Raw genomic sequence first — 25,745 nt, 5'->3', positions numbered from 1 at the left:
CACTGTCCCGCAGAGTTTAGCTCCAACCCTAATCGAACACCTGAACAAGCTAATCAATGTCCTCAGGATTACTAGAAAGATGCAAGTGAGTTTTTATCAGGGTTGGAGCTAAACTCTGCAGGACCATAGTTACCCATCCCTGACCTAATTAGATTTACACCAATTTTTTACCTTCATAATTTTAAATGATATTTGAAGATGCAAGCATGTTAGAAATAGGGTTCAGATTCATAGGCACGTCATAGTCTTTGTGGCCACCTGACTCCAGCTATGCTGTCATCTTAAATATTTATCAAATCCAATTTTGTTGTCTAATATCACACTTAATATTGTTACTTACATTATATATATGTGGTTTTATGCACTATTGATCTCTCTCTCTCTCTCTCTCTCTCTCTCTATATATATATATATATATATATATATATATATATATATATAAATAAACTTTTATTCAGCAAGGATGCATTAAAAGTTACAGTAAAGATTTATCTTTACTAATCTTTTACCTAAAATTATCACATTTACACAAAAATATTAAGCTTCAAGCCTGATAGTCTACAAGACTATTTAAGAGTGTAATTTTCCACCAAGATGAAACAGACATTTTGAAACAGATGCATTGCAACCCGTGCTATACTATATTTATCTATATTTATTAAAGGATGCATTCAATTAATCAAAAGTAACAGCAAAAACATTTTAAATGTTACAAAAAAATCTATTTCAAATCAATTCTGTTCTTTTTAACTTTGTCCTGAAAAAAGATATCAGTTTCCACAAAAATATTATGCAACACCACCATTTTCAACACTGATAATAATAAGAAATGTTTCTTGAGCAGCAAATCAGCATATTAGAATGATTTCTGAAGGATCATGTGACACTGAAGACTGGAGTAATGGTCGCTGAAAATTCAGCTTTACAATCACAGGAATAAATTACATTTTACCATATATTCAAATAAAAAAGTTATTTAAAGAATATAACCGTATTTTTGATCAAATAAATGCAGCTTTGGTGAGCATACGAGACCATTAAAACAATCTTTCAGACGCAAACTTTTGAACTGTAGTGTACATTAAAATATATAGCTGCCTTTTTAGGGTTAGGGGTTTGTTTAAATCGCTAAGCTCAACTGTGATCAATAGTAATAGAGATACTAGCCTTAGCCATCACACCTAATGAGAGCTTACAAGAACAACAACAACAAACTGGAACAACAAGGATAAGAGTTAATGGAGAAATGATGAAGCCCTCGAATTTAGGTGGTGTTTAAGAGAGAGATACGGAGGAAAAAGAGAGATAGAGAATTTAATCCTTCATCTCCTGGAGCTACAGGTTGGTGCTAGTGAAGGATGAGGAGAGGGAGGCCAAGACAAATGGAAAAAGAGGGAGAGAAATTGTAAGAAGCGTCTCCCAGAAGAGCCTGGAGGGGCTCCTACCATCCCAGAATCCAATTTCCAATAAAGTGAAGCTTTATGGGAAAACGGTACAGCATGGCAGAGAGCAGATATTACAAAAAATAATGAAACTTTATCAGCCGCCGTTAAAACCCGAGCCGAGAGGAGAGGGAGCTTGAGATGTGCGCACTTGTTTTGCTCCATCCTTCTATTTCTTTCCGTCCTCTCAAGGTGACATGCGATTCTGATAATACTCCAGGTTTGGTGAGCACATTATGAAGAGATCACGCAAATAATTAATATGTCAAGAAATTTTGTGCGTCTCTTTATCTGTCTCTGTCTGTCCTTCTCTCTCTCTCTCCGTATCTCTCAGGGACCCTGGAAGGAGCAGAACCACGATAAAGAGGCTGAATAAGGAAAAGGCAATAGAAGCCAAGTGGGAGCAGTTTATCGCCCCGCCAAAGGTTTTCTCTTCCAAATAGGCTCGTTCTCGCTGGGATTTTTGAGTTCCTCTGGCTCCACTGGAGCTCTATGAAGCGATGTGTTCTCCTCAAGCACACCAGTGGGTTTTAGACAAGTGTGCCACATTAGTTGCTTTCTGGAAGACACACTAAATAAGAAAAGGGCTAATTACGCTCTCGGCAGAAAGAAACTGTAGGCAACAATTATTTAGGGTGGCTTAATGGCTGAAGATGTGAGCTGGTAATCAAGTGGTGAGCTATGAGCCATGGCCATTGTGGCCATTGATCAAGAAACTTTGGTTGTGTTTGTGATGGGATACTAGCATGCTGCATGGTATACACTCTATACTAATAATGCAAAATAGTGTGTGTAAAAAGTTAGTATTGAAACATTTAAAAAAGTAGTATTCTACATTTTATCAAGTCACATTTATTCATATTGCACTTTATACAATACAGACTGTTTAAAAGCAACTTCACATGAATAGTGTTCATGTTGTAAATATATACATTCTTTTGGATTTCTTTGAACTTTTTTCATTACAGTAGAGTAAAAAGGGTTTGTTCGCCCAAAAATGAAAATTCTGTCAATTACTCACCCTCATGTTGTTGTCCCAACCCCGTAATACCTTCGTTCATCTTCGAAACACAAATGAAGATCTTTCTGATGAAATCTGAGAGCTCTCTGACACTCCGTTGACATCTACGCAACTACTTTTGACACTTTTCATAAAGATATCGTAAAACTAATCCGTACTAATTGAGCGGTTTAGTCCAAAGTTTCTGAAGAGACTTTAGAATTTAGGCTTTTATTCACATAGAAACATTCATCAACTCGCACAACAGTTGTGGTAAACAGAAGCCCAATCATGTCTGCTTGACATGCTTGAAGTGCTTGGCGTGCTTGAGGCATTCTTGTGTGTTACGCAGCACGTTTGAGCTTCCGCAAGAGGTTTCTTCTCACGTGTCAAGCAGGTTATGCTCGGATCAATGTTTATGTGTGAATAAAAGCCTAAATTCAATCTGTTCATTATATTAAGTGATCGAGTCTCTTCAGAAAATTTTGACTGAACCGCTAAATTCACATGGATTCGGTTTACGATCTCTTTATGAACTTTTTGAAGCGTCAAAGTGGTAGTTGAGTAGCTGTCAACGGTGGGACAGAAAGCTCTCAGATTTCATCAAAAATATCTTCATTTGTGTTCTGAAGATGAACGAAAGTCTTACGGGGTTGGAACGACATGTGGGTGGCGCTTCATTTTGACGCTTCGAAATGAGAGATTTTTCACTATTGGGTGAACTAACCCTTTAAAAAAAAAAAAAAAAAGACTATTCTCTTGATTTTGGTCTGAAATGTCGACTCGATACATTTTTTCCTTCCATCCCTTACATATTTCTTCAGGGAGTCATCTGACCTGGAAGACCTCCACTCATAGTGTGTTTTCCTCCTCAGTACCGGGGTCATCAGTGGGTAGCTTGTTGTCTTCGACAGCGGCTCCAGAGCACACCTGTGATGAGGCTGTTTACACCAAGGGCATCGAGACTCTGAGCGTACAAGAATCTGATTCTGATTCTTCATCATCAGAATGTAGGTCACAATTGGCAACCTTCATGCATGAATCTTTCTGATTTACGTGAGCTCTTCTTAGTTCCATGATGTTTTAAGCAGCTAAGGCATACAAGAAGATGTCAAAGTTTGACTGTTTTATAGGACTATTTGGGATGTTTTCAAAATCATTATAGTGCCACAATCTATGAAATGCTGTTGACTGACACAGACAATTTTGAGTTTGTAGAAACCTATAATGGAAGTCTAGCTATCAAGTGGACATGCATCACAAGTAAAATGATCAAACTTTTTGAAATGTATACCCATAACATTTACATAGCATAACATTTCATACATTAATCTTTTCTGGAGTCTAGTTATAGTGACTTTATCTTATAAAATGGATAGTTTGGGCTTAAATTCTGATTCAGCTATTTATACAATACCCATCTTCAAGTCTACCAATCAAAAGTTTGGGGTCAGGAAGATCCTTTTTGTTTTGTCATTGTCAGTTTTATTAATGACAGTTAATTTATGATTGTCAGTTCTGACAGATTGAGAACAGGAAGAAAGATAGGATTTGATTACGTTGACAAGCTCTATTGAAAAATGAAATTATTTAAATTTTTCATGAAAGACTTTTTTTTTTTAAAAAACATAAAAAATTCATGTCCGTTTTACAGTGTAATTATACATTTAAAGGGTTAGTTCACCCAAAAATGAAAATTCTGTCATGTATTAAAGACATCGTTAATATAGTCCAAGTGACTCCAGTGGCTCAATCTTAAGTTTATAAAGCGACGAGAATACTTTTTGTGCGCAAAAAAACACAAAAATAACGACTTTATTCCACTTTTCATTTCCTTTTCTCTGGGCCTCGAATTTTTCCGCGTAGTATAACTGCGCTGCGCTTCTGTGTTGTACGTCGGACTAACGATGTCTTTAATACGTTTTCTGGGCCAGCAAGTTATGTCTTAGAAGCCTATGGAGGAGTGATCCAGCTCTCAGATTTAATAAAAAATATCTTAATTTGTGTTCCGAAGATGAACGAAGGTCTTACGGGGTTGGAACAACATGAGGGTGAGTAATTACTGACAGAATTTTCATTTTTGGGTGAACTAACCCTTTAAGTACTGAGTAATAGTAATTAGCTACATTTACTTACTATAGGGTTATGGTTGGGAATAGGGGTTGTTTTATGGCTAGTTGCAAGTAATAATGCATAATTTATAGTTATTACTACAGTAACTACATGTAACGTGTAACAAGGACACTGTAAAATAAAGTGTTACCAAAAAATCTTACTGACCCTTAAACTTTTGAATGGTAGTGTGTAACCAGAGACAAGTCGTTCCACCTTAAAAGTATTATTTAGGCAAATATACAACAAAAGTAGTCAATATACAAATATACAGCAAAAGTGCTTTAACCAAAATACAGTTATCACATTTTTGCGTTTAACCCTCAGCTTGCTCCATAGGCTGCCATTGTTAGTGCAAACCACCAAGGGACAAATCGAGATACTATTCTGAAGCAATTTACAACACGACACAGCTGCTGTGAAATTGATACAGATAAACACACTCATTGATTCACAGCCTGAGTGACTTTCACTGGTGTCTGGTTCTTGATGGGTGGAGCACAAAACGAGAGTTATCTGTTTTTCATCTCACTGCCAACTGAACTGTCACTTGTCTTGCTCACACAATCACATGTAGCACATTGTCATGGCAACAGTGCATGCCATCATCATCATCATCATCACCATGCACTTCAGTGCTGTGCTGTTTGGTTCACAGGACAAAGAAAGACTAACCAAAATCCACCAGCTTTGGATTTTAGGTTTGACATGGGCACTTTTAGGAGAGCTATTTCTATACCCTGTGATTCTTCGATAGTTTGTGAGTGCAAATATTTCTCTCCTCTCTGTGCTCTCCTTCCCTGGGTTTTAAAATGCTTGTGTCTGCTATGCCCCAGATGCTGTTTTTGCTCCCGTAGCGGTTTGGGCCCCCACCGTGCGACAGGGGATGAATGCACACTATAGGTGTCCTCTATTTTTGCCTGAAGACTCTGAAGACCCCACAGAGTAGATCAGAGAGAAGTACTGAGCCCCGATGAAAGCTTAAGCTCTGCGAAACTGCCTTTGTTTTCTCACAGTCTTTACTGTTTATTTCGTTCCCTATAAAAAGAATCAAAAGGCCTAATAAAGCCTCTTTCGGCCGTGCCAATTAATCGAGCCTGAGACTAATCCAAAACGATTTAAGAGTGAAATCCAAGAGCTGGACTCTGAAGATATCCCTCTTTACTGAAGTTTTATTGTTACCGGTTTAATTGGTTTTGGGATAAAACCTGCTGTATGAGAATGTATTTGAGAATAGTTAGTGATGGGAAGAATCAGTGTGAGCAGTCATTATTTATTATGCAAGCTTATATAGACATGATTAATCTCCCAATTTAATAAATCTATATATTATTAATAGATAATAAATCCTGAGTACTGAAAATGACATCTTTATGGTTTGTATTTATGAGGCATGAAACCAGCCAATTTATTCAAGAGTTATGTCTTTTTTCATCTGTCTCCAACAGCATCCTAGTTTATTTTATGTAATGAAAAAATTCATTTTTACTCAAGATTTATATGTTTTGTCTAAGTTAATGAAGTGTTGTATTTGAGGGAGATTATATTTTCATGGTGATAAATCTATTTGAATGCTTATTAAATGAATATAGAGACTGAATGAAGGTTAATTTCTGCTGTCATCTTCTGTTTACATAGAGGCGGGACATAATTTTAGTGTGTGAAATATCAATCGCCCAGCAGAGGGCGTGCTTGGATCATTTACACATCGATGCCCCTTCTAGTTAAAAAAAGAAATGTGTATATGGATTTATATGGCAGTGGAACTTGTACATAACAATTGTCATGACTGTAATATTGTTTTGCCTCTTTGAAAAACGTGTATTTATGATGTGTTTATATGTGTGTGTTTCAGATCTCCAGAAGTTCCTTCAAACCCAACTGTGATTCTGATAACCAACTCACCTCCGCTTCAGACTGGTGAACTACAGCAGACAACTATTATTATACTGTATTAAGGGGCACCAGTCACATGTAATTTGTTTTAAAAAAATATATATATATATATAATTTATAAAATGTTAATTTGGTGACACTTTACATTAGGGTCCAATTCTCACTATTATGACTTTTGCCTCCTAATTACTGCTTATTAATAGTCAGTAAGGTAGTTGATAAGTTTAGGTAGTGGGTTAGAATAAGTGATGTAGAATGTGGTCATGGAGAATAAGGCATTAATATGTGATTTATTACTACTAATTAACAACCAATATAATAAGCATATAGTTAATAGTGAGAACTGGACCCTAAACTAAACCGTTAATTTAATAATAACATAAATTGATTGCAGTCATCTGTAGTTGCATGTAATGGCTGATGTAATTTTGTCGGTTATCATATCGTCTGATCGGCATGTGATGAATGTGATGACCCCTGATTGCTGTGATGCGTTTATTGTGGGATTTCATGTGACCAATTGTCTCCATTATGAAACAGCAATAGAGTCAAAGTCCATCCTGAGGCCAAGCAAAGCACAGATGGAGAGAAGACAGTCTCAGAGAGTGATGAGAGGTTTGTTTGCTGTTCCCAGAACTCCTATGCTATGAATTATGATATTGTGACCGTTGGCAACACAAGAAATTACCAAAAATGATCAGGCCATTTTAACCCACTTCAATGTCACATAATCCTTCAGAAATCATTATAATACACAATAGATTATATTTTGTCACAAAAAAAGACCCCACAGTAATCATAAAAGCTGCAGATCTGTTGATGTTTAAAGCTTACATATTAACTTTGTATAATGTAAAAAAAAAAATTCTGTAATGTTGCTCATTTGTTCCAAACAAGGTCTTGCCCTGTGACTCATCCACATATCAAGCCTTAGTACAGCTGTGGGCCTTTTGCATTGACCTTTATTTACACACACTCCACCTACTAATATGCTATAGATAACAGACACAGTTTGTGCGATGAAAACCACACATATCAGTGTGCAAGAGTCCTCCTCCTTCATCTCCTGTCTAAACTGTTGTGCAAAAGTGTGCAGACAGGGTGTCGTCCCAGCCGAAACTGCTCCATAGATTTACTGTAACTGTCCAATCCTCATGCTGTCTTGCCCTCCGATGCACCAGTGTACATCCCTCACTTGTGTACTGCCCATGCAAAGGCACCTTTGTTGTGTACAGAATGATATTACTATTATAGTTCTCTTTATTCCTACCTTGTGTTTTATTAGTTCCCCTGTGAGGCGAAGCTCTTGCATTACTCAACTCATCCACCAGAAGAAAGCCATGATGGATGGGATAAAGGCATCTTTTGTGGACAAAGCAGAAGAGTTAAAACTTAATTTATCTGATGCTCCGGACCACTGTGCCAAGTAAGTTATTTTTTCATGGGGAACCACACCGGTGAAAGGGCAATCTTTGTTTTATGATTGTTTCTTTAACTGTATAACACACTTTTATGTAGTTTTCAAACTGAAACTAAAGTTTAAAAAAATGACAGAAAAATGGTAACATCTAAATAAAGTCAAGTCACAATTATTATTCCACATCCCTGAATCAAACCTTAATAGTCAAGTCAAGTATATTTGTATAGCGCTTTTCACAATACAGATTGTATCAAAGCAGCTTCACAGTATTAAATTAAAATAATACAACAAGGTTTGTTTCTAGTGGAATTTATTGATTGATAAAATCAAATTAAATATCCCCAGAATATCCCCAACTGAGCAAGCCAAAGGCAACAGTGGCAAGGAACCGAAAAACTCCATCAAGTGACCTAATAGTGTCCTAAAACTCCATCAGGTGACCCAATGGAGAAAAAAAAAACTTTGGGAGAACCCAGGCTCAGTCGGGGGCCAGTTCTTCTCTGCCGTTTATTAACTAGAGGCCGGATTGTAATTTGAACTGTAAGATTCAAAATATTATATGAATGCCTGGCTGAAGAGATGCGACTTTAATCTAGTTTTAAACTGGGAGAGCGAGTCTGAGCAACGAACAATATCAGGAAGACTATTCCAGAGTTTTGGAGCTAAATGTGAAAATGCTCTCCTCCTTTGGTGGATCTGGATATCCTAGGTATGACCAAAAGCCTTGAATTTAGTGATCTTAAAGAGCGCGATGGATTATAGGGCGATAGAAGATCCGTTAAATAGACTGGAGCTAAGCCGTTTAGGGCTTTATAAGTCAGTAGCAATACCTTGTAATTAATACGGAACTTTATAGGTAACCAATGCAGTGATGATAAAATCGGTGTTATATGATCATATTTTCTTGATCTAGTAAGAACTCTACCGGCGGCATTCTGGACTAACTGTAGCTTGTTTATTGAGTATGCAGGACAACCAGCTAATAAAGCATCACAGTAATCTAGTCTCGAGGTCATGAATGCATGAACTAACTTTTCTGCATCAGAAACTGATAGCATATTACGTAGCTTAGCAATGTTTCTAAGGTGGAAAAAGGCAGTTTTTGTAACATATGAAATATGATTTTCGAAAGACAGGTTGCAGTCGAGTATAACACCCAGGTCTTTTACTGTAGAGGATAAAGTAACAGGACATCCTACGATGTTAAAGTTGTATTGCGAGAGGTTTTGTGGGCGGTTTTTTGAGCCGATGATTAGTACTTCTGTTTTGTCTGGATTTAATAAAAGAAAATTACGCGTCATCCAATCTTTTATATCTTTAACGCACTCTGTCAATTTGGATAATTTAGCGTTTTCATCTGGCCGTGATGAAATATATAATATATGTAATACATACATTTATACCAACAAAAATAATTGTATTAATTAAAAACTTTAATTTACTTTTTACAGTGTAGTTTATTTAATTTGTCTTCTAAAATGTTCAATAATGGATGTAGATACAATACATATAATTTAATGCCTAAATATACCTGTTACATGCAAGTTAAATAAGACTAAAATCATAAAAAAACTTAACCTGTTAATAAAATAAAAGTTTACTGAATAAAATAAAACATAATACATATATATAAAAACGTACTTATTTCATTTCATCTCGTTGTCAAAACAACATTTCTCATTTAATTTAGTTTACTTGATGTATTAAAATTACAAAAATTTAACTTTTTAAGATTGAAGATCTAGGATAAGTGTAAAACAATAAAAATCTGTATTAACTAACAATGAGCAATACATTTGTTACAGTATTTATTAATCTTTGTTAATGTTAATAAAAATCCAGCTGTTCATTGATTGTTCATGTTAGTTCACTGTGCATTAACTAATGTTAGCAAATACAACATTTGATTTTAACATTGTATTAGTAAATGTTGAAATTAACATTAATAAATGAAGAGTTCAGATGCAAAAGCCTCTAAGTGCCATCTGAAATTTTCTTCTAGAATGATCATTTTTATCAAGCTTGTATATTTAAGTTTAATTACTTCACTTAAATGCCACTGCAAATGACCTATTAATTGTCATTAAGCGAAATTACTTAACTTAAATATACAAGCTTTATAAAAATGATCATTCTAGAAGAAATGTTCAGATGGCACTTAGAGGCTTTTGCATCTGAACTCTTCAAAAACTGTAGAAGTATTGTTCATTCTTAGTTTAAAGTAGTTAACTAATGGAACCTCTTTGTAAAGTGTTACCACGATTTTAATAAAAACCAGCCGCTAGTACTATGTGCCTGTAGTCTAAAGAATTTACAGAAAGTTTAAAGGGCAAGAAAACGAATCAGTCTCGAAGACTGCATATCCAACCACAACAAAACAAGGAAAATTGTTATCTCAGCTATAACAACATAATATATGTAAACATCTCTCCTTTTGTCTTTTTCTCTCTTCTAGTAAGAGATGGGATTTTGGGGTCCAGAGAGACCGGTCTCTTTGTAATATGGTGTCCGGTGGACGAATCCCTTCTGCTGTAACCTCCATAACCTCAGTGGCCTCTCCAAGAGCGCAAGACTCAAGACAGCACCGAGGATCCATACAGCACTCAGTGGTGCGTGTGTGTTCAGTGAATGTTTAATGGTCTGCATCAGTGCCAATCCTTTAGAGAACACGGATGCAAAACCACTTAATGTGCTGTTGTGTGTGTGTGTGTGCTCAATGTTAACGTGAATGACCCTACAGGATGCTTGCAGGTGCAAGAGTGTGTGTATGCATTCAACATTGCTGTTTACAATAACATTACACCAACAGTCCGTGTGTGTGCATGTGTGTGTCTCTACTGAAGGCTCTCAGCGTTGCTCATTAATCTGGCCCCCGTCAAACACTCGGACAGGAGGGTGGCCCGTTTGCTGGAGAAGCTGAGTGGATTTACAGAAAGCCACACGCTGAGACTTCACCCACACAACTTCGTGAGGATCTTAAACTCACTCCAGCTGTGGGAGCTCTGCTGCCCGGATCTACGTGTGGCTATAGAGGTACAAGACAGCTGACTTAATTACTGAGCACTTTTAAAGTCACCATGAAATCAAAATTTATAATTCTTTTATATAGATATATATTGCATTATTTATTATACAGTATATGATTTATCCTTGCACATAATTTTTACCTCCCTCTTGCAATGACTTTTCTTCTCTGATGTGTTTACTGCCATGAGGGTGGGACAACCTTCCATTACCCTTTAAATTACGCAAATTGAAATTGCGAATTGAAAATACGGCCAATGGAAACACGTCAATTTCGCAAAAACTCCCATTTATCACAAAAAAGTTTTTACGCTTGCATGAGTTGGTTTTTCAGGCAATTTGAAAAATAAATATTTCGCAAAACTGCAATGGAAATTTTTTGCGCATTTACAGGTCACCTGACGTAGATGACGCGGTATGTTTGGACAGGATACAAGACAGAGTTCTTTATTAAATTCATAAAAGACCAAAAAAGAATTACAGGAATACTGGATTCTAAACCTCAAAGAAATGCCACAATCAAGACTTCGAAGCAGATATGAGGTAGCCTAGAAATCTAGACGCACCCTAGCGGCAGCAAAATTTATTTTACAGCCAGTGTGGTCTAGCAACTCTCCGTTGACTTTCGAGCTGGAAAAACCAAACTCAGGTCAGGCCAATCACATGGTGTATAGAGTAGGCGGGGCGGGCTTAACATAATGACGACAGAGTTGCGACGGTTCCCTGCTACTTGAAAACAAAGAATGGCAGCTGCTGCTGGAGAACAGTCTTTCGAATCGGCTTTGGCCGCGACTCTGGAGGACTTGGAGTTAAGCTTTTCTCTGTGAAAAGAGCAAAGAACGGCACTTAAGTCATTTTTAAAAAAGGAAGATGTGTTCGGAGTTTTGCCGACTGGATACGGCAAAAGTTTAATATACCAACTAGCCTTCTTCGTTGCTCTGATTGGTTGTAGCGCTATCCTATTGCGTGCAGAGGGATTTTGAGAGACAACCGTTTATCCCGCCCCTCGGATTGAGCCGTGCTAATGTTGAGTTGCCAGACCTAACAGCTTGATGTAGGTCTGGCTTGCCAGGCTAGATATGAGGGAGAAACAGCCAGAAACACCTCATGCTGTATGTGCCGCTCTCAAGTATAAGGGTCTTTCCTTGCCATTAATGCTTGGAAAACATGTCTCCTTTGATTAATAATAATGGCTAGTGCAGTGGCAGGGATATACATAAACCTAACGTCCGTTGCCATGATTTTTGGAATGACTTATCACGAGAGGAAAAAAGTTTTAGTCGCATAACATCATTTAAAGGTGAACTAAGTAACTTTTTTACCTTAACTGAACAGCTTCGGAGTCATTGGAATGGTTATATTACTTATTTCGGGTTGAATGGTGGTCGTTTCGCACCCCCCTGGTGCCCGTGAGCGGAAAAATTCGCACTTGCAACTTTGAGCCGGCGGCCATCTCGCGTGATATCAGGTCTCGCGATGTAAACAATTGCTTTACGGCCAAAAGAAATCTGCTAAAATGCTGTCATTATTGCGCTCCCTCACGTTCGAACCCAAATGAAGAAGACGTTTTAAAGAATGTCCCATCTGCTTTGATGTCGTTGATCTGCTAGCCTCTGGTGTCTGAGAATCGCCAACGAGTTTTTACAACAGTGTTGTCAAATATCTATTCCGAAGCTGTGGGGGGAGCTCTAGAGAGAAACCTGCGAGCAAAAAGCAAGAATACAGCGAAGAAATCCCGAAACTACTGAGCCCCGCTTTAATGGAAATGCCGTCATTTCGCAATAGCTTTTTGTCGACATTTTAAAAAAATCGCAAAAGTTTTGCGCAAATCTGTAATGGAAACGCGCCTTCAGTAATAGCAAAACACAACCGTCCAATCAATTCCCAATGGACAAAATCAAGTCCTGCCTTGGATATACGTCACAATATGAAAGAAAAGACTAATCACAACTTTCATACAATCTGTTTCATGCTGACTTTAAATGTGATTATGCTACATTTTACTGTCACTCAATTTTCACTTTAGAGAAACAATTCGGTCAATACAATGGTTACAACATATCTGGGTCGTTTGCATTCTATAGTGGGCCAAAACAGTATTTACACACTTAAGACACACTTATAAATGTATGAATGTCTACATCAGATAACAAAATATCTTTATTAATAACATTAATACTTTTATTCAGCATTTGTGACATAGAAAATACAACAAAATATTTCTATTTCAAATGAGTGCTGTTCTTTTTAACTCACCCTTTCACCAAAGAATCCTGGGAAAAGAATGCATCACAAAATGTTTCCGCAAAAACATTAAGCAGCAAAACTGTTTTAAACATCGATGAAATCAGCGTATTAGAAGGATTTCTGAAGGATCGTGTGACACTGAAGACTGGAGTAATGGCTGCACAGGAATACATTTCACTTTAAAATAATAAACTGTTATAATTTTTAACAATTGTACTGTTTACTGTATCATTGATTAAATGAACGCAGCCTTGGTGAGCATTAGAGACTTCTTTCAAAAACATTATAAAATCTTCTGACCTCAAACTTTTAAATGGTGGTGTATATTAACAGATATACTGTTCAAAAGTTAATTGTCTTACATCTAATTAATGCTTTAAGTTATTAACTGAATGTCATCGTTTTTAATATATCAACATAGACCGGTATAAGTTTAAGCTCCTATACGTAAATTCTTGCCACACATGAAAAACTGAGTTTATTACATAAAGAGCAGAAGGAGCTAATGAACTGTCAGCTGCAGTTATCTAGTCTTTCAGTGCAGTTGTCTCTTACTCTGACAGATTAACTGCATTTTCATCGGCAAGACTTTCTTTCAGATCAGCATGGCACTTCATTAGGCCTTTTAGATTGTGTGCTAATGATCTTGTCAAGGATAAATACATCAAATCATTTTTTATGAGGTCTTATCACCAGCTTGCTTCAAAATATTAAGCCGTCTTTAGTTTCACTGTGATTTTGCCCCCTAGCAATAGCAACGACTTACTCGGTTGTTATGACCATTTTCTTGACGTTTTTCTGCTAAATTTAAAGAGATACTTCACCCAAAAATCCTGTCAATATTTACTCGCCTTCATGTCGCTGTTATTTAATTTTTTCGTTCAGGTTTAAAACAACATAAATGTGACAGAATTGTCATTTTATTTCTTTATTTACCCATTCTTTTAAAGTTAAACTAACACATTGTGGATTGTGGACACAGTTGGCTGATTTTCCTTTAATCTAATGTGTGCATAATCATTTGAGTTTTAGGTTTCAGGTTTCTCAGCTTCCCTAGCTATTCCTATCCTATCCTTTAATTGTGACTGCCAAAATGTTGCTGACCTCAGATCAAGTCCAGACAGGACGCCGGTAACAACCAGCCATTTGGGCTGTATAATGACAGATTATCCAGTGTGTAATAAGCTATTGTCAGGAACTGGGAGGTTAGGGTGCTAGAGGCTGGTAATTATGAGAAGTACTCTTTTATCTTTCTCCCTGTATGTATGTCTTTCTCCTTGTTATTTGCAGATAGTGAGGCAGAATGTGGTAAAGATGCCCAAAGCAGAGTACGACTCATGGCTACACAACCGAGTCAGCCAATCACAGACCACCAAGAGCACTACATACAACCTGTAATCGACTTGCATTTTTTAAAAGCAATCAGGTGATCCCAGTAATATGTCACCCCCAAAAAATAGACCGGTATAATACAAAAAAATAAAGTTAATGCAAAATTCGGTGCATTATAATACAAAAAAAATAAAGTTAATGCAAAATTCATTTAATTATATATTAATTCTTATATATATATATTTATATTTATATTTATATTTATATATATATATATATATATATATATATATATATATATATATATATATATATATATATATATATATATATATGTATGTGTGTGTGTGTGTGTGTGTGTGTATGTGAGGAAAATATCATAATTGATATATAATTAATATCTAATAAATAATTAATAATTATATATATATATATATATATATATAAGAATTAATATATAATTAAATGAATTTTGCATTAACTTTATTTTCATCATTCATTTTATTTAACTCATTTGAAAATACTTTTAAAAGTATTTTAAAGGGGGGGGGATATGACATGTTCTTGACAGGCTTTGTGAACTTTGCACCAGTTTTTTCTATTCATTTCTATCAGTGTCTTTGTGCTCAGTTTTCATGTTCTATCCCTTTTCTGTTTGTTCCAAAGCACATTTAGATTATGTCTCATGGGGTAATACATTTTCTGAGTAATTCTAGGAATAGCTGTTTTTACTGCCTCTACTGTCACCCATGTGTTTCTTCTTTCTGTTGAATCAGTCGGCCAGCACAAATCCACCTCTAGTCTATACACTCAATACACTTGGTTCAGCTTGGCCATCAATGTTAGTCATGTGTTTGTCTGGGCCAAAGATTGTGACCATTAAGAATGTTTAAGAATATGTAATGGGAATGTGTGTGTGTGTGTGTGTGTGTGTGTGTGTGTGTCTCATTCTTCCTGGCATAAAGACTCAATTTGTCAAATAAACTGTCCCTGATAAAATGTCATGACCTGTGCGTTTGCCTTTTAAAATAAGCAGAATTTCAGGTGTAAAGCAGAATTTCTTATCCATCATGATAAGCTGTTCTATTTTTTCCCCTCAGTGGGAGAAACTCTGGGGTCAAAGTTCAGCCAGGAGGCCCATGGGTAAGTGCTGTTTTCCAGACATTTCTAGAATGCCTCAGCGTCTGTGTCCGGGACACATTTCCGCCTTTTTCAGAGCTCTTTCTGGGGATTGCATTATACTTTTCCTGTTCACAGAAACACTGGCTGTTGCAATATTTTATATGTTCAAAAGAAATGCGGCAAATTAGCCACATTAGTTACAATACATGTTTCTGCCAAGCACTTCTATTTGGGAGGCATGAGAGGAGACAGAAGGTTATTTAATTTGGTTGTTTTTTTGGATATGTAGACATGCGTTCCCTTGGTTGTTTGTCTGTGTGAGTGTGCCCAGAAGTGAAGCATGTTCTTGCGCTTCACCACAGTCTCATTTCTTTCAAATGAAAATTCAATATTTACCCTTCAGTTACCAGCAGCAGCTCTAATGTACACTGAACGGAAAGTTGACCATCAGTCATGTGACACAATGAACTTTAAACTTTGTAATTCTCTCTCATTTCTTATTCTTGATCTAAAAATAAATATGGTCTAATTATAAATAAATTCTACTTCAAATACATGCTGTTCTTTTATCTATTCTGTATCACGGTTTCCACACACACACACACACACACACACACAAAATAAGCAACAGCTATTTTCAACATTGATAACAACAAGAATGTTTTCTCGAGCACCAAATCAGCATATTAGAATGATTTTTCAGGACTAAATTACATGTTCAAATATTTTCAAATAGAAAACAGTTGCTTTAAAAATGGAATAATATTTCACAATATTACTGTTTGTACTGTGTTTTTGATTAAATAAATGCAGCCTTGTTGATCATAAGACACTTTTTTCCAAAACAAAGAAGGCACATTTTTAGCGTGGCCAATTTTAGGAACCCAGTTTTTAAGTGATTAAAAACAAAACAAAAATTTTAGGAATTCCGATACGTTATTGGAAAAGCCTGTCAGGCAACATTCCTGCAAAAATCGTTGTGACATCGTGATGGTCTCGACCTTTCTGATGGTGTCGTGTGTAAATACGACATCAGTGAGATCACTGTGACCCTCGAGGCAGACCTCACGACCTGCTACTGAAATACAACCTTTTTAAGAAATAAAAGGATATTGAATTGAAATTGCTTATCTTAACCTGAAGTGACTGTGTATATAGTCATACATTAACACATTTTAATAGACATTTTATGGTCATCAGCTTCTAGATTATGACTTCAAAGTCCATTTTGTCTCAAACAATCCTACGCAGGATATCATTTTCCATGAGTTCAGTGACTGTGTTGTTCTAGTCTGCACAGTACCACACACTAACCGCAGTGAGTAATCAAGTCAAGAGCACAGGAAGCGAACATTTTCTGTGGAAAAGCATAAAATAGGACATGTTTTGTTTCAGTCTGAATGTTTGTGGTTTTGCGAGGGTCAATGATTATCATTCGGTTTCTGCACACCTTTATTTCAAACTGACAAGTTAGTCTGTTTGTGTGTTCCTGGTAGATTTAAGGAAGTTTATTCAATCATGCCCCAGCTAGAAAACCTGGTTTTTAATCTTTACAGGAAACGAACAATGTGTAATAATTATTCCTACTTCCTTTAGTTGTCTAGTGCTGCAATCTAACAAGGCAACTTTGACTTACTTCTTAAAAGGTGAATAAACATGTGATTGTGCCCTATAATTCTGTATGTGAATTAAGATTATAGAGCTTTTGAATATTTGATTTAGATCAAGTGTTGTTCCTTGCCTTTTATTTGTTTCACTTTCACTACAAACTGCATTGTATGGTATCAAAATACATATAGATGTTAGCAAGATAACAATATCAAGATAAATCTTATTTCAGTGTCTTGTCCAGGATTGCCAGGTCATATAGGTGACAAAAACAATAGCCAACTAAAAATAGCTCAAACCAATCCTATAATCAATAAAACATTTTAATAATAATATATTTTATAGCCGCTTTCATGCATTTTAAAATGTCCTTCCATTTGTAGGTCTTCTTTATAATGTGAGCAGTAGCATTAAATATTTTCCTTTAAATAAAATGCAAATATTAAGTCAACGCAATTGTTTTAAATATAACTTAGAATTTTTTAGAAGCCGTTACAGTCTTCAAAATCATTATAATATGCTGATTTTGGGCTCAGGTAATATTTATTATTATTATTAATGTTAATAACAGTTGTGCTGTTTTTTTTTTGTGGAAACCTTTTTCAGGATTCTTTGATAAATAGAAAGTTCTAAAAATTGGTATTTATTTGAAATATTTTGTACATGTAACACTATAAATACCTTTACTGTAATTTTTTTTACCAATTTAATGTATCTTTGTGTGTGTGCGTGCATGTGTGTGTGTGTGTTGCCTGGTGACTACTACAGCTTGTTGGTGTGTGAACTTTGACCTCCTCTGAAGGGTTATAAATGGTGTTCATATAATAATGCTTTTGAACATGTATTCTTGTCTTTATTAGTCATTCTAGCTGTTTAATAACATTAGCAAAGGTCAAAATCATGGCAACTCAATTAATAAAATTGCATAGCTTGCCATTGTTGTCTCAGCATGATGCAGTCCCACGTACATCGGGATTAGGGGACATAGTGGTTGATTGTTGTGCGGCTATAAATGTGTGATTTGATGATATGACTTGTCATGTTCAGGAAATGAAACCATGGCAACAGCAGAATGTGGTTTAATCAGTCTTTCTACCTTTAGCCGACAGCTTGCTGCCTCAACCGTGAAATGGAAGGTATAATTGTTAAAGGTCTTATAGTAGCTAAAGGTTACCGGTTCAATCCCAACAGGGATCAAGATCGACACTCATGCAGTGCGGAATACAGCCCTGGGTTGCTCCTGAGAGACTATTCTGTGTTGATTGTGGAGCAGCATTTGTAGAATCCATTGTGACACTAGCAAACAAACAAGTAGGGCATAGGGAAATGTGCAGACATTCATTTTTACAGAAATATTATATCATATTAATTATATTTTTTTATATATAATTATAACATACTTATACATATAACAATTATAATGTTTTACCAGTGGCCTTAACTTTACAGTGCTCTTAACATTGTGAAATAGACAAGGACATTGTGAAAACTACAATGATATACTAAAAACAGAAACGATTTGCGTACAGACGACAACGTTGTCAAAACGATCCCCGTTCACACGGATCTGCTAAGACGACGACAAAAAAAACGCTGTATTCTGGCCAGTAGTTGGCGATGTCATTTTGCAATGACGTTACCATTTTCAAAAATCATGGAAACAATAACGGCACTTTGAAACCCGTTTTCAAAAGCTTGCATTTTCAGGCCCCCAAAAAGCCGTTGTTGTGTTAATGAACAGCCAAAATAAATTAAAGGGTTTTAGTGGATAATTGTGTCGTGTAAACGGCCCCTAAAACAGGAGTTCTTAACTCTGGCCCTGGTCCCCTTTCCTTCAAAGTTTTGCACAACCTTCAAACACACACAAGCTGCACAAGCTAATCAAGGTCTTCAGGATGTTCTAGAAAGTTATAAACCGGTGAGTCTCATCAAGATTTGGAGCTAAACTCTGTAGGAAAGTGACCTCGAGGGCCAGAGTTTAGAACCCCTGCGCTAAACACTGTAGAAAGATCAGTCACATGACATATAAATGGCTCAGGTTGGCTCAAAAATATTTCCAGAACTAACCGCACTTGAATTCAAGATGGCAGCATTTAGGTCACGTGCTCTGGAGTTAATTTCATGTGCCAGTTGAGAAACTGCCATTGAGCTGAATGGCAATGCTAAAGATTAGCTTTTACCAGATATTTACCAGGTAATTCCTTAGGCCTAAACCATAGGTTGCTTTGGAGTTTCTCCTAAACAAGTAACCAGCTAAATAGCTGGAAAGGTTTGTTATTTGTTTTCTTGTGGGTTTTATAATGGCAATGTTGCATTACTTTGCTAAGACAGTCTGAACAGACAACTTTTAACGGTTATTGTAGTCTTTGTTTCTGAGCACACACAAAGCACAAGTTAAATATAGAAAACAAGTGTAGTTTTCAGTGAATGGAGAGTGATACAAAGCTCTGTCTTGTCTCGGTTATGGTTCCTGTTCTGGTAATCTTGTTGGTCATGCAGACGTGGATGGTGTTGACACCCTCCCCCCTTAACTCGCACTTACTCATATATGCCTCAGCACCACACTATACACACACACATACTAATTTTACACCAGGACTGTTTTAAGAAACAGACACTTGTGGACATAGTAGAAGGGCAGTTTTCCAAGTACAGCTAGAGGTATTTAAGTGGAGGAAAAATCTGAAAATAAAAATGTAAAATATGTTCATCCTGACGAAACACTTGACAATAAAGCTAACACTCTTTAGGTCCTGGTTTCACAGACAAGGCTTAGGCCTTAGTTCAATTAGGACACTTAAGTAGCTTTTATAAATGTCCCTTATAAGAACACATTACTGGTTTGAAACTTGAGACAAAACAATGGCACTGACATAATATAGTGCAAGTTGTTTTTAGTTGAAACAGCTCAAACATGCATTTTAGTCTGAAACCGGCCATAGGCCTGTTGTATAAGTGGAGATTTTGTGTAAATAATTGAATTTACACATAGAAAAAGACTATGGATTCAGAATGGCTTGTGATGCAAGAAGGAAAATCAATACAAACGACATTTTTTTGTAAGCTTGTATTTCTGGTCTTGGTGACAAATCAGGCGCAACAAGCACACCTGTACAGGAAAGACTGGCAGTTAGTCTCTCGGTATTGCTTCCATTTTTCGTTTTACATGAACTGATATGTCATGTGATTTGGCGGTTATTCTGCCATTCACAAAGGATTAAGAAAATTAGCTAAAAGTGGTAAAAGTGTATCATGATATCAAGATAATACCTGTACTGCCACTGATTGATTCTTTTGGTTCAATCTATATGCTTTTATGAAGTTCGGGTGTGTGTTGTTTCGGTAAATACAATTGTGTCTTTAAGAGATGAAAACACTCTTTCGCATGAAAACCCTCACAAACTCTGAATGTTCTTCAAAGACTTGAGAACTTAATCTCTGTGAAAGCTGTTGCCCTGTTTGACCTTCTGCATCACATGTCTATTCTCATCCCTTTCTGAGCTGAAAAAAACATTCAGCATAAATGCTTCTTCACAGCTGACTTTGATCCGTAATACATCCCAGCATGGTTTCTCCTTCTGATTTGATGCATGTTTTCTGTGCCGAGACATAAATTTGCGTTTGAGTTGACGTCAGGCAATATGTAAATTTTGGATACATTACTTTTCTAAGATGTCAGTCTTTCAATTTTCATCTGGCAGACAATAAAATTGTCAATAGAAGGAGGGGCTTGGTGCAAAAACCACCCAGAATGCCCAGTCAACCACTCTCAACACCCTAGCATTGTGGTGGAGGGTTTTTCATGAGCAAGCAAAAGAGAATATTGAAAAATCTAATGTGGTAGTTTGTTATTTTTATGTTTTCATTTTACATGTTTAAAGTCAGATGTGGATAGTCCCTGAAACTGAGACTGGTGGGGCATTTGTGGGTATTTCCCAGTGTCCCATCAGCTGCTGGCATTCTTATAACTTCTGTAACTGTGGCTGTAAGATGAGAGTTACTGTAGGATTTATCTCAATCACCCGAGGTGATGATAGTGTCATTTTAAGACCTTGAATAACATTCTAATTTGAGCCTGTGCTTTAGTATTGGCTTTTAAGTATATTTTGAGAATTAACGATGATGTTACATGTCTGACCAAAGATTTTGTTAATCCATATTCAGTAATGTTAGCATATGTAGGCCTATCCATGTGGTATATCTTGCTTCTACGATATCCACTTTAGCTCACATGAAACAAAAAACCACAATCCACGCCTTCCGCTCTTCTGCGCTGTCATGAAAGCAACATTGCAATATCAAACGACATGAATTTTCTCACCTCAACTTCACCCGATGTGACTTACAGGATGAGACGAGATGCACCACAATGTGGTATTACAAATACGACAAGTGTATGAAGGAAGATTTCATTTTCAAAAAAGATGTTTGGTGAAAATGTTGTGTTTGAAAGAGAACCATCACACACCTGCGTTAACGTTTTTTGATTGCACACTACCGTTCAACACTTTGGGCTTAGTAAAATAACTTTTATTTAGCATTAAATTGATCAAAAGTTACTGTAAAGTTATTTATAATTCTACAAGAGATTAATATTTCAAATAAATGCTGTTCTTATGACCTGTCATCAAAGAATCCTGAAAAAATGTATCACGGTTTCCACAGAAAAAAATATTAAGCAGCAGTAGAACTGTTTTCAGCTTTGATAAGAAATGTTTCTTCACCACCAGAACAGCTTATTCAGTTGTTTTCTAAAGGATCATGTGGCATTGAAGACTGGAGTAATGATGCTGAAAATTCAGCTTTGCCATCTCAGGAACTAATGACATTTTAAAATATATTAAAATAAGTTGTTTTAACTTGCAACAATATTTCACAGTATTACTGTTTTAATGTATTTTTAATCAAACGAATGCAACCTTGATGAGCATAAGAGTAAACTTGCAATATCTTTAAAAGTGTGGTGTCGCCTGGAATTTAAGCTCCTTAGGGGTTTTGGAGATCTGTCCTCCTCCCCACCCTACTCTGAGAAACCAATCTTATTGAATTAGCCTGGGGATTAAAAAGGTGTAAACCATCCTACACCACCCTTTAGTCACAATACATTGCATTACATCCCAGTTGGCCCACTTTTGACTGACACAGAAACTTAGGTAACATTTCAACAGGTATAGATAAAAACTTTTTGCAGAAAGAACGGAACTTATATTGCCAGCGTTAACATGCCTCTGTGAGTAATCAGATTAAAAAGCAGTTTTGACATGATTGGTGTTGTGTAATCATTTAGATTTGAAGCCTATCTTATCACCTCTTGTTTTAGAAAAGTACAGAAAGCAGATGGCAAAGTCCCAAGGGCAACTTGACATGCTACTGGAACCAAAAATACTCACCATTTGCACAAGCACTCGGATACATTCAGGGTAAAGAGAGTTAATGGGGATTTTCCAGTTTAGAGAACATACACATTTACCACTAAATTTGATGATTGTCACTTGGTTGGAGAAGTAATTCACCCCACAATCTTAGTGAAGCAATTGAAAAAAAAAAAAAGTTCACCTAAAATTTTTTATTACCGGTAGTCATCATTGTCCATGTTGTTCCAAACCTGTATGACTTTCTGTGATACTAAAATAAGATGCAATTAAAAATACACATTACAATAATGGAGATATTTTAAAGAATGTCGCTAATCAAACAGTTGACGGTAGCCATTGACTTCCATATTAGGATGAATACCGACAGATGAATGGAACTAATACAAGTTTGGAACAACTTGAGGGGGAGTAAATGACAAATTAGATGTTTGGGTGACCCATCCCTTTAAAGGGAGCTAAAAAGGTATGGAACAGGAAGTAGATAAGAGCTCAGGCACGGTCAAATTCCAAAAGTCAGACAACCAAGCATGTTATGCAATGCAAATTTTTTTTAATGCATTATGATTGAGGAGAGCATTTACAATAAAAATAAGTTGTACATTAAGCATTTGAGATGGATTGCATTACAGAACTCTAGAAAAGAGAGATACACAAATAAATAGATGTACTTTTTAAAACGATTAGTACCCATCCCCTTCCCCGACAAAAATACTGAGTTGCGTTTGAACTGTACATAGTGTCGCGGCAAATCTTGCACACAAATAGACCTGCCGTATTAGCCTTGAAGCAATGCCTTTGGTCTAAATCGCAAGAGGGGTTATACGCTACTTGTCGTACTATTGTTATGAAGCACATGGCAATCACTTACAATAAAAGAGCAAAGGCAGGCGTATTGGATATTGTATGCAACTTTCAGACACTAATCAGTTGGGGAAAGAGTTCGGTTGCAAACATGTCATCCCAAGAGCCCTCAGAGCAGAGAGGGGATGAAATGTTGCTGAAGGGGGAGGGAGATCTCTCGTATCCAGAGTCACTGTACGCATCCGTCAGACACGAAACCTTCTCGTAGCCGCTGAAGGAAGAGGCGTCGGAGAGGAAATCGTCAACCACGTCTGGATTCTGATCCGTCTCAGGGATGACCACTTCCTCTGGTTCGTCTTTAACAGACAGCGTTTGGACTTCCAACTCGATTTCTTCATCGACCTCAGAGAAGACAACGGAATCCTCATTTTTGACTTCGCAAATGCTCTCCTCGCTCACCACCTCAGCGGGTTTGGTGTAGATGTGGTCGAAGTGGATCAGTTCATTAAGGGCTTCCAGCTTAACTGGTGCGGGCCCCAAAGTCGTAGGTGGGGAGGGAGGTACTTGCTCTCCTGCACCCCCAACCAGCTCAAGCTCCTGCTGGGCTTGCTGTGCTTCTGTGAGATCTGTCTTGAGGAAGAGCTCTGGGTCAAGGATGTCCAGAATACCAAGCAAGAGATCAGACTGCAGGAGACATTTAAATTCCAAGTTAGCTTTTGTCGGTACAGTAAAGAGTCATTAGTGAGAAGAAATGAGATTTGCTTGCAGTGTAAACCAAAACTGCAGGATATTTACCTCAGAGTCTGCAGGGCCAGGGCTGAGAGTATCCATGGTGAAGTCTTCAGATTTGGGGACTGCTGGGCCTGCACCTGCTGCGGAGGCACACGTAGCCTGAGTGCTGCGGACTCAGAAGACCCGGTCACCAAACCCAAATCGCTCACTGCGGACTCTAGTACCTGAACCTAAAAGAGAATGAGAGGCGTAAGTGGGAAGTGGAAACAAAAACAATACTTTACAGCTCTGTTAACCACCCGTTTAGCAGCTACCAATAGAACGACAAACCCAGTTTGATCGACGGTCTATTTACCTGCTCCTTTTCTTCCAAGGTATCCAACCCCAGTCTCTGTCTCAACTCCTCATTCTCACAGATCAGATCGCTCGTCTTCTCTAGCAACAGCCTGTTCTCGACATGGAGTTTCTGATTCTGTGGAAAACATGTCAAAATTAAATCTTAATTCTGAGCAAAAATAAAATAAAATCTGCTTTGCACATTAGATGAAAAAAAAAAAAAAAAAAAAAAAACTGATAATGGTCAGCCAAAGTACCTCGAGCTCCAACTCCAAAACTTGCTGCTCCAACTCCCCCATTTTGGCCTTTTTTCTGTCTCTTGCTGTCTGTGCAGCAACTCTGTTCTTCAGTTTCCTAAAAATAAAATTGTACCGGTTTAACACACATTTTTGGCTAAACAATAAATATAAGATTTATCTGAGACATTTAATGAATTATACACTTCTGTTTATTCAAATTTATATTTATACATTCCTATAACTACTTTATATAAAACAAACTAAACATTTCCTTTTTATTGAGCAACCCATTTTGGCAGGTCAGACAGTGGTGAGGAAATGGCGCATGCGCGGTCATGTTCCTGCCACGCACGCAAGATGTGGATATTGATTCAGAGGGGGAGGGACTGACCGGCAAAACCCACTAATCTTGGCTGGGACTCAAAACCTTCCTTATGGAAGTGTCAAATTGGTCCATTTTTAGCCATTCATGAAGTTTACATATTAGAACGTCAATATATGAAGTACATTAACCTAAATATGGGCACTCTGTTGAATTATTTCGGTTTAACCCGCTTTCAAATCAACTAAATTAAAGGCTGATGAAAATAAATCCCAGCTCGTCTCACCTTCGAAGTTGTTTTTCCTCTGGACTCAGATGTGTGAGTCTCTGCCTTTTTCGCAGTGGTTGTCCAGAGATGGTGGAGTCGGAGTCTGAAGAGGCTTGGCTCGGTATCATGACAGATATCGAACGGCTGTATCCGCCCTGTGTCGAAGCGCTCTGTTTCCCCGATATCAGAAGGACTTTGTGGGCTCCTCCGGTCCCTGCTGTAACTACGACCATGTTGTATGATTTTCTGGATTAGGATCTGTGTAAAGACCCCTTTCTGTATTGTTTAGGGGTGGGGGGGAAAATGTCCAAAAAAAATCGTCTTTATTTCCCGTATTAACTTCTCCCTTCGATCTCTTAACATTGAAGAAATGGAAACGCTCGCGTTCTTTTTCTACCGTCGTGGTGCGCTGCGATTGGCTGCCTGGACCACTGACGTATATGGACGTCAGTATTTCCTTGGGTTTAAA

The 25,745-nt window shown here is 37.1% G+C and overlaps 1 protein-coding gene and 1 long non-coding RNA gene across 2 annotated transcripts in view; one reads left to right on the top strand and one right to left on the bottom strand.

Annotated features, from left to right (window-relative positions):
* The window catches only part of LOC311293219, a 267,232-nt gene that overhangs the window by 134,669 nt on the left and 106,818 nt on the right, over positions 1-25,745 (top strand). The window lies entirely within an intron of this gene.
* Positions 23,109-25,716, bottom strand: xbp1 (X-box binding protein 1). Its single transcript, XM_084414404.1, has 5 exons — positions 25,295-25,716; positions 24,705-24,801; positions 24,467-24,583; positions 24,175-24,341; positions 23,109-24,063 (listed from the first exon to the last, which is right to left on the bottom strand). The coding sequence occupies exons 1-5, from the start codon at positions 25,507-25,509 to the stop codon at positions 23,877-23,879; spliced, it is 783 nt and encodes a 260-aa protein (XP_084270530.1). The 5' UTR covers positions 25,510-25,716; the 3' UTR covers positions 23,109-23,876.

The sequence above is a fragment of the Rutilus rutilus genome (assembly GCF_951802725.1).
Source record: "Rutilus rutilus genome assembly, chromosome: 7".
Lineage (NCBI taxonomy): Eukaryota > Metazoa > Chordata > Actinopteri > Cypriniformes > Leuciscidae > Rutilus > Rutilus rutilus.
The sequence above is the reverse complement of the archived record's forward strand: the minus strand, read 5'-3'. Positions and strand labels throughout refer to the sequence as shown.

Bases quoted from the DNA above. Each gene is read 5' to 3' on its own strand.
- xbp1 (XM_084414404.1), bottom strand. From the start codon at position 25,509: ATGGTCGTAGTTACAGCAGGGACCGGAGGAGCCCACAAAGTCCTTCTG. The intron at 24,802-25,294 runs GTGAGACGAGCT...TTTTATTTTTAG, and splicing joins GAGGAAAAACAACTTCGAAG to GAAACTGAAGAACAGAGTTG. The intron at 24,584-24,704 runs GTACTTTGGCTG...TGTTTTCCACAG, and splicing joins TTTTGGAGTTGGAGCTCGAG to AATCAGAAACTCCATGTCGA.